Source organism: Schistocerca gregaria, chromosome X (assembly GCF_023897955.1).
Source record: "Schistocerca gregaria isolate iqSchGreg1 chromosome X, iqSchGreg1.2, whole genome shotgun sequence".
NCBI lineage: Eukaryota > Metazoa > Arthropoda > Insecta > Orthoptera > Acrididae > Schistocerca > Schistocerca gregaria.
The window spans coordinates 364,866,569-364,884,812 of NC_064931.1; the positions used below are offsets into that span (position 1 = coordinate 364,866,569).

The 18,244-nt window shown below is 46.1% G+C and overlaps 1 protein-coding gene across 4 annotated transcripts in view; it reads right to left on the minus strand.

Annotated features, from left to right (window-relative positions):
* LOC126297445 (transmembrane protein 39A) overlaps nucleotides 1-18,244 on the minus strand; it is a 181,146-nt gene that overhangs the window by 149,292 nt on the left and 13,610 nt on the right. For all 4 annotated transcript variants that reach the window (XM_049988293.1, XM_049988294.1, XM_049988296.1 and 1 more), the window contains exon 3: nucleotides 37-84. In XM_049988293.1, coding sequence (XP_049844250.1) covers nucleotides 37-84 — 48 coding nt within the window. The remainder of the gene's footprint in view (nucleotides 1-36; nucleotides 85-18,244) is intronic.

An 18,244-nucleotide genomic window follows, 5' to 3' on the forward strand; every position in this document is an offset into this window, starting at 1 on the left:
TTCCTACAATACCCACAGCATATTTGCACAACTTACCGCACTTTTGTCTCCTTTTTCCCTGATTCGCTATCAGAATCAACATCCCTGCAAAATTTAAAAAAAAAGTAAAAATAATTGAGATTAGTAGTATTGTGTACTGACATAAAAATTAAGCATAATAAAAGAAACCAAATTTCTACAGGAAGATTATTAAGCAAGTGAGCAAAACTATAAATCAGGTCAAAATATGTAGCCCAGCAATGCATCAAGGATAGAAATTCAGAATCTCGTTTGCCATAAGCAACAAAGTAAGTAAAAACGGAGTAAAAGCTCTGACTGTAGAATGATGGGGGAGGAAATTAGCAAAACTTCCTAGCAGATTAAAATGTGTGCCAGACAGACTTGAACTCTTAACCTTCGTCTTCTTCAGGCAAGTGCTCCGCCAAAACATGACTCACAACTTGTTCTCACAGGTTTACTTCCATCAGTACCTAGTCTCCTGGAAAGAAATTAGGCTTATTGTTTCTCATCAAACCATCCCAACATCTTTCTTAATTGAGAGATTTAAATAAACCCCAGAAATTCTAAACCTAGATAGCAATTTTAACTGTTTCCTCTTTCATCCATTACAATTAATGGGTACTACAGCTTTTAATAGTCAATATAAAACGGTGCCACAAACATAGGGGTGATTGGTTGGTTGGTTGAATGATTGATTGTTAGAGTTAAAGGGGCCAACCTGTGAGGTTGGAAGGTTGGTTTGTAGATCAAAGGGACTAAACTGCATGGTTATCAGTCTCTTTTTTCCTTAGTCACTCAGGTCTTCGATTGAAACCATATCCCAAAAGAATCCTATCACCTGAAATCCAGGGAAAAGCAAAATGCATAACACTGTGTGTGTAACTACACAGAAGAAAAGAAATGGAAGTTAAAAGCCAAAATTGAAAACATTAACTAAAAGGGAAAAAGTGGTGGAAAGTGTTAAAACAACTTAGTACATGGCCTTGGCTGGCTGAGCACAAGAATAAACAGGATGAGCCAGCCACCCTGCAACATACTAAAATCTCTAGCCTAAAAACACAAGACAAGAGAAAAACAGATAGTGAAAAGACAAAAGTCAAGTCGAATAACAGAAATAGCAAGGGGGAGTAAATAATGCACACAGGGTGAAGGCCTGGGAAATAAGTTCAGGTGCCCAACCTTAGATTGAAGGATAATCCCCCCCCCCCCCCTCGAATAAAACTTAAAACTAGATCACCTGTTAAGGCATTGCCACTTAACACTATAGGTACTGCATCAGGAAAGTTAAGTATCCACCTCAGGGCACCTAGGTTGGGATAGTCCTACAAGATATGGGCTTCTATCAATTGAGAAGTGCATCGACAGTGGGGTCGGTCCTCACGATGGAGGAGATGACCATGAGTCAGCCAAGTATGACCAATGAGGAGCTGGCAAAGAGCAATGGAGTCCCCGCAAGTGGCTCGCATGGATGACCCTCCACATATTCGCTGTCTCCGTTATAGGATGTAATTTATTTAGCGTAATTAGGGTATGCCCTTCGGTATTCCAGATCCCAGAAGCTTTATGGCGTAAGGCCGATCTGAGATCAGTTTATGGTGTGTCAATCTCCACAGTCAGTTTACCGCTAGCCTGTTTGGTCAGCCTGTCAGGAAGTTCATTTCCCAGTTGCTGATGTCTCCTGAGTTACATATAAAGGCCACTGAATATCCACGGTGCTCAAGGGCATAAACAGACACCTGGATAATCATTATCAAAGGATGGCGAGGGAAGCACTAGTCGAGAGCTTGTAGGCTCCTTAAGAAGTCACTAAGGATGAGGAAGGACTAACCAGTGCAGGAGCTGAAATGCTCAAGGGCACGAGAGATGGATGCCAACTCTGCAATGAAAACACTGAGGCCATCAGACAAGGAGTGCTGTTCAGTATGTCCAGCCTAAGCATAAGCCAAGCAACTGTGACCATCTATCTGAGCCCTGGAAGTCACCAAAAAGAGATAAAAATTGGTGGCAGAGTGTGTCATGATGAACTAAGTCTTTTGGTCCTAGTGATATGTTCAGACAAAGCTGTGGCAGTGGTACAGACCATGGATGTGTACGTGAGTGGACTCAGAGGAAAGGTGGTAGAGGGAAAAAGTTCTGAAAGAAGCGACCAAATGCAGATTGCTATCATAATACCTGACCCGGACTGTCGTTGCGGGAGATGGAATACCCTGGTTGGGAATAGGAGGTAGTAATTTGGGTGCTCAGGTGAACTACAGACATATGCAGCATAATTAACCAGCAGTTGGTCGCACCTGATCCGCAATGGACGGACCCCAGCCTCCACGAGTAGGCTGTTCACAGGGCTTGTTCGAAAAGCTCCCGTCACAAGCCAAACCCTGTAGCAGTGTATTGGGTCCAGTATCCACAATGCTGAGGGTGATCCTGAACCATAAGCCAGACTCTCATAATCAAGGTGGAACTGTATTAGAGCTTTATATAGCTGCAAAAGAGTAGAGTGATCTGCACCCCAGCTAGTGTTACTCAGGCAGTGAAGATTGTTAAGATGCCGGCAGCAGTTTTGCTTATCTGATGAATATGGGGAAGCCAAGTTAGCTGGGCAACGACGACCAATTCTAACAAGCAATAAGTCTCCACTAAGTTAAGTAGCTGGTCATCGAGGTAAAGTTCTTGATGTGGGAGGACAGTACGACGACGGGGAAGTGCATGATGCACGTCTTGGCAGCTGAATACTGAAAGCCAAGGATGAGGGCCAATGATAGCACCTTTAGTATGGGTCCTTGCAGTCGTCATTCAGCAGAGCCAATACTAGAGGAGGAAAGGGAATGCAAAGATCATCAGAAGATAGGGAATGTGATACTGAGGACCCTACAGCTGCTGCCAGACCATTAATGGCCACTAAAAACAGAGGAACACTCAATGCAGAGCCCTGCGAGACCCCACTCTGTTCGATAAAGGCTGAACTGCGGAAAGCTCCGACTTAAGCCCGGACAATACGGAGCGACAAAAAATTCCGTATGAATATCAGGAGCGGGCATCAGAGACCCCACTCGTGTAATGTAGTGAGGATATGACGTCTCCTTGTTGTGTCATAGGCCCTTTTTTTTTAAGTAAAAAAAGATGGCAATAAAGTGTTGACGTTGGACAAAGGCTGTATGGACATCAGACTCTAGGCATACCAAATTATCTGTGATAGAGTAGCCTTGGCGGAAACTACCCAGGGCCAGAGCAAGAAGGCCCCAAGACCAACACAGCTGCCAGCTGTCCATGCATTCGAGTAACTTACACAGAGAATTGGTGAGGCTAATGGTGCGGTAGCTGTCCACCTCTAGGGCGTTTTTACCAGGTTTCAACAATGGGATGATGATGGGTTTCCCACCACTGCGACAGGAATGCACCCTCACTTCAGATGCGCTTGAAGATGGCAAGGAGGTGACGCTGGTAACCCACTGAGAAATGTTTAAGCATTTAATAGTGAATATGGTCTAGTTCTGGAGCTGCATCAGGGCAATGGGCAAGGGCACCAAGGAATCCCCACTCACTCAACGGAGCTTGTGCAGCTCAAGGTGGCGGGCAGTAAAATGTAAGTGCTTTCATTCCACTGGCTGGCTTAGGATAGGAAAGGCAGGGTGATAATTCTCAGATGCATAAGTTTGATCACAATGCACAGCATAATTTTTGGTGATTGCATCTGCGTTGGTGTATACAAGGTGGTCCATTGATCGTGACCGGGCCAAATATCTCACGAAATAAGCATCAAACGAAAAAACTATAAAGAACGAAAACTGTCTAGCTTGAAGGGGTAAACCAGATGGCGCTATGGTTGGCGCTCTAGATGGCACTGCCACAGGTCAAACGGATATCAACTGCATTTTTTAAAAATATGAACTCCCATTTTTTATTACATATTCGTGTAGTACGTAGAGAAATATGATTGTTTTAGTAGGACCACTTTTTTCGCTTTGTGATAGGTGGCGCTGTAATAGTCACAAACATATGGCTCACAGTTTTAGACGAACAGTTGATAACAGGTAGTTTATTTAAATTAAAATACAGAACATAGGTACGTTTGAACGTTTTATTTCGGTTGTTCCAATGTGATGCATGTACCTTTGTGAACTTATCATTCCTGAGAACGCATGCTGTTACATCGTGATTACCTATAAATACCACATTAATGCAATAAATGCTGAAAATGATGTCCATCAACCTCAATGCATTTGGCAATAGGTGTAACAACATTCCTCTCAACAGCGAGTAGTTCGCCTTGCGTGATGTTCGCACATGCATTAACAATGCGCTGACACACATTGTCAGGCATTGTTGGTGGATCACAATAGTAAGTATCCTTCAACTTTCCTCACAGAAAGAAATCCGGGGACATCAGATCCGGTGAACATGCAGGCCATGGTGTGGTGTTTCAACAACCAATCCACCTGTCATGAGATATGTTATTCAGTACCGCTTCAACCGCACGCAAGCTATGTGCCGGACATCCATCATGTTGGAGGTACATCACCATTGTGTCATGCAGTGAAACATCTTGTAGTAACATGAGTAGAACATTACGTAGGAAATCAGCATACATTGCAACATTTCGATTGCCATAGATACAATGGGGGTCAATTATCCTTCCTCCCATAATGCCGCACCATACATTAACCCACCAAGGTCACTGATGTTCCACTTGTCGCATCCATCGTGGATTTTCCGTCGCCCAATAGTGCATATTATGCTGGTTTACGTTACCGCTGTTGGTGAATGACGCTTCGTCGCTAAATAGAACATGTGCAAAAAATCTATCGTCCCGTAATTTCTCTTGTGCCCAGTGCAGAACTGTACATGACGTTCATAGTTGTCACCATGCAATTCCTGGTGCATAGAAATATGGTACGGGTGCAATCACTGTTGATATAGCATTATCAACACCAACGTTATTGAGATTCCCAATTCTTGCACAATTTGTCTGGTACTGATGTGCAGATTAGCCGTGACAGCAGCTAAAACACCTACTTGGGCACCATCGTACGTTGCAGGTCGTGGATGACATTTCACATGTGGCTGAACACTTCCTGTTTCCTTAAATAATGTAACTATCTGGCAAATGGTCCGGACACTTGGATGATGTCGTCCAGGATACCGAGCAGCATACATAGCACACGCCCACTGGGCATTTTGATCACAATAGCTATACATCAACACGATATTGACCTTTTCAGCAATTGGTAAATGGTCCATTTTAACACGGGTGTTGTATCTGGAAGCAAATACCGTCCACATTGGCAGAATATTATGTGATACCATGTACTTATATGTTTGTGACTAGTACAGTGCCATCTATCACAAAGCGAAAAATGTGGTCCAATGAAAACATTCATATTTCTTTACATACTACACAAATATGTAATAAAAAATGGGGATTCCTATTTTAAAAAACGCAGTTGATATTCATTTGACCTATGGCAGCGTCATCTAGCGGGCCAACCATAGCACCATCTGGTTTCCCCATTCAAGCTAGAAACGTTTTGTTCTTTGTAGTTTTTTCGTAAGATATTTGGCCCGGTCACAATCAATGGACCACCCCGTATAACTCCTTTCGTGGAAATCCCAGGTACACCTGCAGGAGTCTGGAATCTGTAAAGGCGTCTGATCTTAGTCCAAACCTAAGGAGGAGAGGTACAGGATCCAATGGTTGAAACATACAGTTCCCAACACTCCTGCTTCGGCCTCTTTATCAGTTGGCAGGCCCAGGCACAGAGCCATTTAAAGGTAATTACATCCTCCAGCCATGGGTGCCACTTATGATGTTGGAGAACATCTGGCCATCTGGGCAGCCAACCAGTGGAGTGACGCTGGGGTAGGCACAGGAAAATCGGAAAGTGATCACTCCCACACATGTTGTCATGAACTCTCCAATGAATAGATGGTAGAAGGCCAGGGCTGCAGAATGAAAGCTCAATGGCCAACTAGGTGCAATGTTGCATACTGAAATGTGTGGGTGCCCCAGTATTTAAGAGACAATGATCGAGGTGTGCCAGTAAATTTTCAAAATCTTTACCTCAGCCAGTGCTCACGTTCCATCACACAGAGGGTTATGGGAATGGAAATCACCCAGAATAAGAAAAGATGGGGGTGGGGATGTTGAAAACCAGTGCAGCCTATACATTTTGAGATACTTCACCAACTGAGGAAAGATAACATTGCAGATGATAAGATCCTGCATTGTCCTTACCCTGTTAACCACAGCCTCCAAAGTTGTTTGGAGACACACAGGTTCACCATATATAGAGTCAAGGACATATATACATCACCTGACACCCTGTCATAGACAGTACAGCTCTTGTAATATCCCCAACAGCCGTGAAGGTTGGGGGTCAGCTTTGCTGGAAAGTAAATTTCGTGAAGGGCAATGCCTAAAGCAGGTGAAGTGCTTAACAGTTGTAGTAACAGGTGAAGGATCCACGGGAGGATCAAGCTCTCAGTGTACTGGAAGGGCACGAAGGGACCGAGGGGGCAGTTTATGCCACTGGTTGAGTGTTTGTGGTAGTTGTTTCCATTGGTTCTGAGGCTTTGTGGAGAGCTATGTTCTCTGGGGCCACCAGGATCTCCACCGAATCCTCACAATTGGAGGATGGCGGAAGTAGTGATGTGGGGGCCATCGGGATCTCTTTCTTTATAAGCTTCCTTTTTTTCTCTTCTCACATCTCCTTAGGCTTAACTGTCTGGGAGGGCTTCCATGAGTTGATCTCAGCTACTGATGATAAATGTGAAGCCCTACAACCAGCAACTTGTGGCTTCTTCAGCCACTGCCTGATGTATGGCCTCACAGCAGCAGAAACCTGGTAAGGTAGTGTCCCAAGGGACTGCTTCCCAGACAGAGAAGCTACAGAAGGTTCGTGCTTCTCCAGCTGAGGGATGGGCATTGACGTCACCAATGGCTGTGGGGGGGGGGGGGGGGGCAGGGGGGGGCAGGGGGGGGGGCATTGTTCCCGAAGTAGATAGTAGATGGGAAGGAAGCAATGGGAGGAGGACAGCCCCCAACCATCAAGGGGGCAGGCATAGTCTGGAGGCTCTGAGGGCCCACTTTAAGGGGTATAGCTGATAGGGATGCTGTTTCCAGAAAGGACGATGTCGTCGTAGCCATAGAATATGACAGTGTCATGCATACAGAGTTGAGATAGACATACTTCTGTTGTGCCTCTGTGTAGGTGAGGCTGTCCAGGGTCTTATATTCCATCATCTTCCCCTCTTCCTGATAAATGGTGCAGCCTGGCGTACAGGGGGAATGGTGCTCTTTGCAGTTGACACAAATGGCAGGAGGGGCACAAGGAATGGTCATGTGTGATGGACATGCATACTACCAATATATGGGACTGGCATTACACTGAGAGGACATGTGCCCAAACACTACAGAGGGGGAGGAACACAGGGTTAAACATCACATTGGTACACCATCACCCTGCCTTTTCCAAGCAACATATTGCTCTCTAAGGCCAAGATGAAGGCACCGGTAGCATCCCTGCTGTCCTTTGGTCTCTATTCACATGCCTGACAAAGTCTACACCTCGTAGCTGTAGGATGGTGCACAACTCATTGTGGAACTGCACGAGGAAATCTCTATGAAATATAACCCCTTGCACCACGTTTAAGCCCTTATGTGGGGTGATGGAAGCTAGGACATCACCCAGCTTGCCACAGGCAAGCAATGCCTGTGACTGGGCAGGAGAGGCTGTTTTTATCAGAACTGACCCATTCCTCATTCTGGACATTCCCGCCACTGCCCTGAACCTGCCCTCTAAGTGCTCTCTGGGAAACAGATGCATTGTTAAAAAGGATTCCCCATCAGACCTTGTGCAAACTAAAAAATGGGGAGAGTATGTCTCTCCTTGATCCTTGGCCCTGCATTCGTCCCGTGGTGCAGGCAGGGAAGGGAATGATTTGGGGTCATATCTAGTCAGCATTATACTGGCCTTTTCCTTGCTTAGAAACTGCTGCAGCTGTTAGACCACCAGCAATGGTCAACTTCATCCCTTTTATTGCGTGTCTTTTTCCCTGATACCAACCACTCCAATCAGGGGCATTACCCAAGGGCATCACCCAGCCGCAACAAAGGCCACCTGGCACGATGGCTGTGGGTGGCAGTCCTGATGGCCCCAAAAAACGGGCATCTACTCCTTGGCGCACATGGGGAGTTGCAACTCAGGTATCATCAACAGTGCAATCTCTGTGTTGTCAGGGGGCTAAAACCTAGAGGGTATATAATGACCTCTCCCCCCCCCCCCCCTCCACACACACACACACACACACACACACACACACACACACAAAATGGATGTAAAGTATGCAACCCGCAAACGCCCTCACCTAAAAGGCTGGATGACAGGTGCAATTACATTTCCATTACAATACTAAGTGCAGAAGGTCTTAAGGCACAATGGACACATGACGCACCACCTAGGATGTCCTTCCCTAAATGGCCTGCTCTTCCGTAGAATTTGGGAAGGTGGAGGCCAAACCCAAAAGGGAGACCATAAATCATTAAGCCAAAACATAGGAGATTCCTTTTAGTCGCCTCTTATGACAGGCAGGAATACCTTGGGCCTATTTTAACCCCCGAACCTGAATTGGTGGAGGGGGGGTGGGGGGCAGTATGCAGGGTCATCTGCCCCTTCATCCCACATCTATCAAACCAGGACTAATCCTCAGTAGAAGGATACAAAAGGCAAATCCTGGGAAGCCTGAGTGTATGTAAGATACAGTAAGACAGAGAGAAAAATCAAGGAGAAATAGGAGGGGAGTGACAGGGGTAAGATGGGCAAGCTGCTCTGCCCAGAATGCAGTTGGAGGCCCCTAGAGCACACTATGCAGTAGGAGAGAGACCATCTGTATCCCAACAGTGCCACCTCACTGTCCATTACCCTGCAAAAATGAGTACCACAGCCAAAATAACATTTTAGGAAAGATAAAACACTAAAAACGTCAAACACAAGAAAGAATAAGGAGAATTAAAAGGTGGGAAGAAGAATATGGTCAGGTGAGACCTCTGAGCAAGGGTCACTGAGTGTCCCCTGGGCCAGAGCAGGCCAGGGGTGCCCCTCCAATCATCAGGCAGTCAATGAGGTCACAGTACCCCACCTCACAGAGATGAGTAGAAACCATGTTAGTGGGTGAAATGTAAAATCAGGTCAGCTGCTTTGGCATTGTCTGTTAGCACCAGAGGGAGCACATCAGGAAGCTTAAGATATCAACACAAAGCAGCCAAATTTGGGCAATTGAGCAGGATGCGAACCACCGTCAGGTGAGCACCACATCGGCAGTGAGGTGGGTCCTCACTTCTGAGAATGTGGCCATAGGTCAGCAAAATGTGACCAATGGTTAGCCAACACACAGAGTACGCTAAGGAACTTGCCCCCCTCCTTGCAGCAGTGTACCGTACGTCTCTAGAAGAGCATAGTGTTCCAAAGGATTGGAAAAGGGCACAGGTCATCCCCATTTTCAAGAAGGGACGTCGAACAGATGTGCAGAACTATAGACCTATGTCTCTAACGTCGATCAGTTGTAGGAATTTGGAACACTTATTATGTTCAAGTATAATGACTTTTCTGGAGAGTAGAAATCTACTCTGTAGGAATCAGCATGGGTTTCAAAAAAGGCGATCGTGTGAAACCCAGGTCGCGCTATTCGTCCACGAGACTCAGAGGGCCATAGACACGGGTTCCCAGGTAGATGCAGTGTTTCTTGACTTCCGCAAGACATTTGATACAGTTCCCCACGGTCGTTTAAAGAACAAATTAAGAGCACATGGACTATCAGACCAATTGTGTGATTGGATTGAAGAGTTGCTAGATAACAGAACACAGCATGTCATTCTCAATGGAGAGTAAGAGTGATTTCAGGTGTGCCGTAGGGGAGTGTCGTAGGACCGTTGCTATTCACAATATACATAAATGACCTCGTGGATAACATCGGAAGTTCACTGAGGCTTTTTGTGGATGATGCTGCAGTATATCTAGAGGTTGTAACAATGGAAAACTGTACTGAAATGCAGGAGGATCTGCAACGAATTGACGCACGGTGCAGGGAATGGCAATTGAATCTGAATGTAGACAAGTGTAATGTGCTGCGAGTACATAGAAAGAAAGATCCTTTATCATTTAGCTACAATATAGCAGGTCAGCAATTGGAAGCAGTTAATTCCACAAATTATCTGGGAGTAGGCATTAGGAGTGATTTAAAATGGAATGATCATATAAAGTTGATCGTCAGTAAAGCAGATGCCAGACAGATTCATTGGAAGAAAACAAAGGAAGTAGGTTACAGTACAATTGTTCGCCCACTGCTTGAATATTGCTCACCAGTGTGGAATCCGTACCAGATAGGGTTGATAGAAGAGATAGAGAAGATCCAACTGAGAGCAGCGCGCTTCGTTACAGGATCATTTAGTAATCTCAAAAGCATTACGGAGATGTTAGATAAACTCCAGTGGAAGGCTATGCAGGAGAGACACTCAGTAGCTCGGTACGGGCTTTTGATGAAGTTTCAAGAACATACCTTCACCGAGGAGTCAAGCAGTATATTGCTCCCTCCTATGTATATCTCGCGAAGAGATCCTAACGATAAAAATCAAGAGAGATTAGATCCCACACAGAGGCATACCGACAATCTTTCTTTCCATGAACAATACGAGACTGGAATAGAAGGGAGAACCGATAGAGGTACTCAAAGTACCCTCCACCACACACCGTCAGGTGGCTTGCGGAGTATGGATGTAGATGCAGAACAAAGGACAGTCAATTCCCTGCAAGAGAGGTGAAGGGAACACTGCCACGTGCTCATGGTCTCCTTTATTGCCCTCAGGTTGTCTGGAGAGTCCAGTGTGCTGGCATACACCTTCGCCAGCACACCAGTCAGCACTAGGAAACATTGTATAGCAGGCACTCAACTAAACGCGCCTACGTCAAGAGAAGACCAAGACACACCCACAGGCTACATGCCGATAATGCCCACTGGGCCGCGTGCATACAGGCCACCACCGCTGACTGAGCTAGCTCAATCTCTCAATCTCGGTACCCGAATAATATGTTGCACCAGGACTCAGTTTGCATTTCACCTCAATGCATTGCACTGTGCTCTAGTCTTCCACAGTGATAGTTGTCACCTCGCATCTTAGCTAGTTGTGAGGGAACATATAGTTGTGATATGGACATGGACAAGACTCAATGATTAGTACATATTATTTGATTGCTGTTAAACACTGAAATTCAGACTGGTAAAGTCTGGTAACCAACTTTGCCAAGTGGTTGGTATATCCATTCCCTGAGATCCCAACACTTCCAGAGGTTCAAACAAAGATTATTGCCCATCCACCTTGATGGAGGTCAGAAAGAAGATCCCACATAGTCGTGACTAACAGGAGACAAGAGTAGCCCTGGTTTATAACCTGAAGGCTGCTCAGGGAGTTGCTGCAGATTAGAAGTATCTTTCCAGTCCAATAACGAGTATGGCTAAGGGCTCATTTGATGCCCACAAATTCAGCAGTGAACACACTGCTTCTATTAATCAGGGAGTGTAGTTAACTGAGTCCTGCATGTATGTATGCAAAACTGGTTCATCCATTGACTGCTGAACCATCAGTGTATACCACTTCCAAAACCAGAAATGCATTGAATACAGCTGGAAACAGGTGGCGAAACACCAGGGGTCAACTGAATCTTTTGGTCCAAACGATAAATCAAGACAGGTCCAACATCGGGCAATAGCTCCCTGACAAGAGGCAACTGTGGGGAAGTTGGAGTTCAGAGCAGACTCTCTATAGTTGAACTGCAATTGTGATCCCAATTCTGAGTTTCTGTCACTGGAGGTGAAGGTGGATCTCCCTACTAGGAAAAATGACACAGTAGTTTGGATGCTTACAGGAGCTGCAAATATATATAGCATAATTGAGTAGCTGTTGTTGATGCCTGTTCCATACTAAAGGGACCCCAGTCTCCACAAGTAGGCTGTTCACAGGGCTAGCTAGAAAGGCTGCTGCTGCAAGTTTGACCCCACAGTGGCGTATCGGCACCAGTGACCGCAATGCTGAGGGCAATGTCGAATCACATGCCAGACTCCCATAATCAAGACTGAACAGGAATAGCGCTTTGTAAAGCCACAGAAGGATAGTGCAGTCTGCACCCAAACTAGTGTTCCTGAAGCAGCAAAATGTATGAAGGTGTAGCCAACATCTTTGCTTAAGATGGGGAAGCCATGTCAGCCGGGCATCGAAGAGCAGTTTCGAAAAGCAGTAAGTCTCCACCACACTGAGTAATTGGTCGTTGAGGTCATGTCCTGGTTGTGGATTAACAGTATGATGGTGATAGAATTTCATTTGAAGCGCATGACAAGTCTCGGTGGCTGAAAACTGAAAGATGTGGGTGAGGGCCCATGACTGTGCCTTTTGAATGGCACCTGCAGTTGGCATTCAGCAACACCCACACTAGAGGAGCAACAGTAAAAGCAAAAACCATTGGTATACGAGAAGGGTGATATGGAAGATCTCACAGCTGCTGCTACAACATTGAGAGCTACTTGGAGGAGAGGGACACTCAATACAGAGCACTGTGGGAACCCATTCTCTTTCAATATGGAGGTACTGTGGGTAGCACAAACTCGCACCCAGAAAGTACAGATTGACAAGAAGTTCTAGACAAAAATTGGAACTGGGCCTCCGAGAACTCACATCAGATAGCAAGTGTGTGGTGTTGTCATGTGGTGTCATAAGCCTTTTGCAGGTTGAAAACAGCAATACGGTGTTGATGCCAGTTAAAAGCCATCTGGATGGCAGACTCCAGGCAAACCAAATTATCAGCAGTGCAACGACCTTGGAGAAAACTGCACTGGGACGGAGCCAGAAAGCTTTGAGACTCATGGAGTCAAAACTGCCACTGGCTCACCACATGTTCAAGCAAGTTGTCCATCTCTAGGGGGTGCTTACCTAGCTTCAGTACTGGGACGATGGTGCTTTCTCACCACTGAGATGGGAACTCACCCTCACTCCTGATACCCAAGACAGAGAAGCTATGTCCATGAATAGCATGCTTTTAGAAAGCATCGTTTCTGTGAAACTCATCTTACCCTTTTCTCACAAGATATGCTGCAAACTATGAATGAAGGGCAACTGGCAGATTCCATATTTCTAGATTTCTGGAAAGCATTTGACATGGTGCCCCATCACAGGATGTTAAAAAAAGGTATGAGCATACGGAATAGGTTCACACATATGTGAGTGGCTTGAAGACTTCTTAAGTTATAAAACCAAGCCTGGAAATGTTATTAAACATGAACAGCATTAACGCACTCTGGCAGCTATTCCACCAGTCACTCTTATCATTTACATACCCGATGATGGGATGTATTTGTACAATGTAAGATTGACATCTGACCTTGTTTTCTGAGTGCTTCACCTTTTGTCAGGCAGTGGTGTTACAGTATCACTCCCATAGGGACCATGAAGGGATAATTAGATTACATACAGGGCACAGGAATGGATTTAAACAGCCATTATTTGCATGCTCCGTATGTGAATGGAATGGGAAAAACCCCTAGTAACTGGTACAATGGGAAGTACCCCTCAGCAAGCACTTCACAGTGGTTTGCAGAGTGGGTGGGAGTAGATTTAAATACAGACGTAGAAAACTAATCTGGTTCTAGAAATAAGAAGCAAGCATGGTTTGCGAACAAACGAAAAGCAATGGCTCACAAGACTACATATCTATTGCCAAGAGGGAAGCTGTCCAATCAAAAGAACCCCACACTGAGAATGCACAGATCCATCATTGGTTTGGTTTTGTTTTGCTTTAGGGTGCAAAAACAACTGGGGTCATATGTGCCCAAGTCAAAACTATAGAACACAATGACAGACATGAGTTAAAAAACAACTATATGTCAGTACCAACTGACATAATAGAAGACAGCTAGAAACAGGCACATGGAAAAAGGGTTAGACACCTTACAGAAATGATAAAAAGTAAAATGTGATCGACAGCCCACACATCATTTGCTAAAATGACTGAAAACTCAGACGGCAAACCCAAGCGGGAACGTAAACGGTTAAAAAATGGGCATTCCATCAGGAAGTGATGAACAGTTAAAACTTGGGCGCAATGTGTACAAAGTGGTGGGGTAGCACCTCTTATCAAATGACGATGGCTAAAAAGGCAGTGTCCAATACGCAGCCTAGTTAAAAATGACCTCCTCCCAGCGGGAGGGCCAGGAGGAGGTCATCCAAGCCGCTGGGAGAGGCTTAGTGAACCAGAGCTTATTCCTGTGAAGGGAGGACCATTGGCAATGCCAAAGGGACACCACCTTCCGACAGACAGCAACACAAGGATCATAAGAGGGAATATAGGAACTCATGGGCTGAGATACGAGGACTGCAGCCTCGGCAGCAGCATCAGCAGCTGCATTTCCTGGCAGACTGACATGATCAGGAACCAACAGAAACATCACTCTGGCTCATCCAAGAGTGAGCAAGTGACAGTTTTCATGGACCCACTGCATTAAGGGATGGGTGGTGTACAGCGCACATACACTTTGAAGGGCACCGAGTGAGTCTGAGCAGAGGGCACCGAGTGAGTCTGAGCAGAAGACAACTGCAAAGGCTGTGTCGCCAGATGTACTCCATGGCCTGATACACAGCGAAGAGCTCAGCTATATATATACTGAGCAGTGTGCTAGAAGCCAATATCGAAATACACAGGTGCCAATCATGAAGGCATATGCGACCTCACGGTCAGTCCAAGAGCCATCAGTGTAAACACAGGTACTACTGCAAAGTTCCACGCGAAGGCTGTGAAACAAAAGGTGATAGACCGAAGCTGGAATAGTGTCTTTAGGAAGCGAATGAAAGCCAAGGTAAACATGGGACGCTTCATGAAGCCAAGGTGGTGAAGGGTTCACACCCAGCAGAACAGCTGCAGGCAGTGCAAAGTTAAGCTGCCATAGCTAGTGCTGAAAGTGAACTCCACGAGGTAACAGAGAAGAGGGATGCGACCCATACTGGCAATCAAACGGCATGCATACCTGCTGAGGAGAAAGTCATGGCGGTAGGACAGTGGTAGTTCAGCAGATTCAGCATAAAAACTCTCAACCGGGCTAGTGTAAACGGCACCCGTGGGCAACCAGACGCCTCGACGGTGTATAGTGTTGAGACGGCGTAAGAGGGATGGACATGCACATGCATAAACAAAACAACCATAGTCAAATTTCGAACAGAGAAGGGATTGGTACAAATGGTGGAATGTGGTTCGATAGGCACCCCAGGAAGTACCATTGAGGACACGTAGGACACTGAGGAGCCACATACAGCGGGCTCCCAGCTAAGACACATGGGAGGACCAAGAGTGTTTCCTATCAAGTATGAGCCCCAGGAATTTCATAGTTCAGTGAATGGAAGGGCAACAGGCCCAAGACGTAAGATGGTGGGAGAAACCAATTGCGTCTCCAGTAATTCATACAGACGGTTTTGTCAGTGAAAAAGTGAAAACCATTGTCGATGCTCCAGGAGTAAAGACAATCAAGACAACACTGAAGGCACCGCTCAGTGAGACAGGTCAATGGAGATCTGCAATAGATGGCAAAACCGCCGACAAAAAGAGAGCCAGAGATGCCCGGCAGGAGACAGACCATTATAGGGTTAATCACGATAGCAAAGAGGACGACACGCTCATTACGTAACACTGAGGCACACCGTTTTCCTGGATAAAGCTGTCTGAAAAGGCAGAACCCACATGTGCCTTGAAACTCTGTCTTTTAAAAATGCCTCAAGGAAACGGGGCAGTCGGTAATGGAAGCCCCACATGTAAAGAATACGGAGGATACCAGTTCTCCAGCAGGTGTCGTAGGCCTTCTCCAAATCAAAAAACACGGCCACAGTCTGGGACTTCTGCAGAAAACCATTCATGACATGGGTAGACAAAGTAACGAGATGGTCAACTGCAGAACACCGCACTCGAAATCCACACTGTGCATTCGTCAATAAATTGTGAGACTCAAGCCACCATACCAGATAGGCATGAATCATATGTTCCATCACCTTGCAAACGCAGCTGGTAAGAGAGATGGGGCAGTAGCTAGAAGGAAGGTTTTTGTCCTTCCCGGTCTTAGGTATAGGTATGGCAGTAGCTTCACACCAGTGTCCAGGAAATGTGCTCTCGGCCCAGATGCAGTTGTACGTGTTAAGCAAAAACTGCTTGCCTGCAACAGAAAGGTGCTGCAACATCTGAATGTGGATGGCATCTGAACCTGGGGGCGGAGGATCGTGATGAACAGAGCGCATGATCTAGTTCCTTCATAGTAAAGGCGACATTGTAGCACTCACAATTCGGAGAAGAGAAGGGAATCGCCCGAGCCTCCTCCGCTTGTTTACGATGGAGGAAGGCAGGGCGATAGTGGGAAGGGCTCGAAATGTCCACAAAATGGCAGCCCAAGGTGTTGGAGATCGCAGTAGTGTCCATGATGACATCATCTGTTACTGTCAGGCCAGAAACTGGGGAATAGATCTTGGTCCCAGAGAGCAGTCAGAGGTTGGCCCACATGACAGAGGAAGGGGCGGAACTGTTAAAAGAACTAGTGAAGAAGTAGAGCTAGCTCTTTTGCTATGCTGAAGAACACGATGACACTTGGCACACACCTGTTTATACTGAATGCAGTTTGCCATGTAGGACGACGTTTAAAAACATGGAGAGCACGTCTCCGTGCGCAAATTGCATCACAACATGCGTCAGTCCACGAAGGGACTGGCACACAATGTAGTAAAGAGGAAGTGCAAGGAGTGGAATGTTCTGCAGCAGTAAGGATAATGTTTGTAAGATATTCCACCTGGTCATCACAACTGGGGAAATCTTGTTCTTCGAAGGTTTCCAGGGAGGAGTAAAGCTGCCAGTCAGCCCTAGTAAGCTGCCATTTGGGCATGCAAGTGGATGGGGTAGGATTCAGCAAACAGATAGCACACGGGAAATGGTCGCTCGTGTAGGTGTCAGGAAGAACGGACCACTCAAGACAATGGGCAAGCTGGGATGTGCAGAAGGATAGGTCCAAATGGAAACAGGTGTGCGAGGAGTCGGAAAGGAAAGTGGGTGCCCAAGTATAAAGGCAGAAAAGGTTAAGTTGGTTAAGAATGTCAGCCAAGTGTGCACCTCTCTGACAGGTCATGGGAGAACCCCAAAGGGGACTATGTGCATTAAAGTCGCCAAGTAGCAACATTGGGGGAGGTAGCTTGACACTGGGCGTTTTACAACCTCATAGCCGAATTGGAGGTTGCATGTCTGCGTGGCCATGTCCTTTATGGAGCGAGTGGTAACAAGAACAGAACTATAGGTGCCAGACGGAAGGACACAGCATTTACGGCTATCCAGCAACTTGCAAATGACTGGCTAAGGCACTTTTTCCTTTACCCGGATCTCTTGGACAGCCCGCTCATGAAGACACACAGGGCAATTCCAAGAGGCCATTGCAGTTGATACAGCAGGGGAAAGGAGGCGGACAATTGCCCTCATGCACATCACTACCACAGGTTACACATTTGGCTGGGTGCTGACGAGACATTAGAGTGTGGTTGAAATAATGATACTGGTAGCAGTGCATCAGGTTTGGAATGTAAGGCCGGACTGTTGAAATTTCATAGCCTGCTTTGATCTTGGACGGAAGCACCACTCTATCAAAGGTCAGAAAAAGAGTGCTGGTGGGCACTAAGGAGGAATCTACCTTCTTCATTACACGATGGACAGCAATGACACCCTGATTAGAGAGGTAATTACACTACGGGAAGAATTCAAAGTTCTATGGGCCTCGACACGAGCAGGTTAGCTGTGCAGAAGCAAGGTAGAAAGCAGTTGTCGTGCTTGAGAATCAGGAGTAGTCTCCAAAAGCAAAGTACCATTCCGGAAAAGAGAGCAAGGTTTCACAGGGCCAGCAATTGCATCGGCACCTTTCTGAGTAATAAACGGATTTACCATGGTGAAGGACTGACCGTCTTCAGTACGAGAGACCACGAGGAACCATGGTGCAGTGGGAAGGGTCTTTGAATCATTTGCCTCATTACGTTTACATTTTATAAATGTTGATTGGGAAGACGATTGACTCATTGCGAGAAAATCCCCCATGATTGCCATTGTCTCTGATGGCACACTCCTTCCAACTGGGGACACCCTTTACGAGGGGGCACACCCGCCTTAGATGATTGTTCACACCTCTCGAACACCTGACAAGA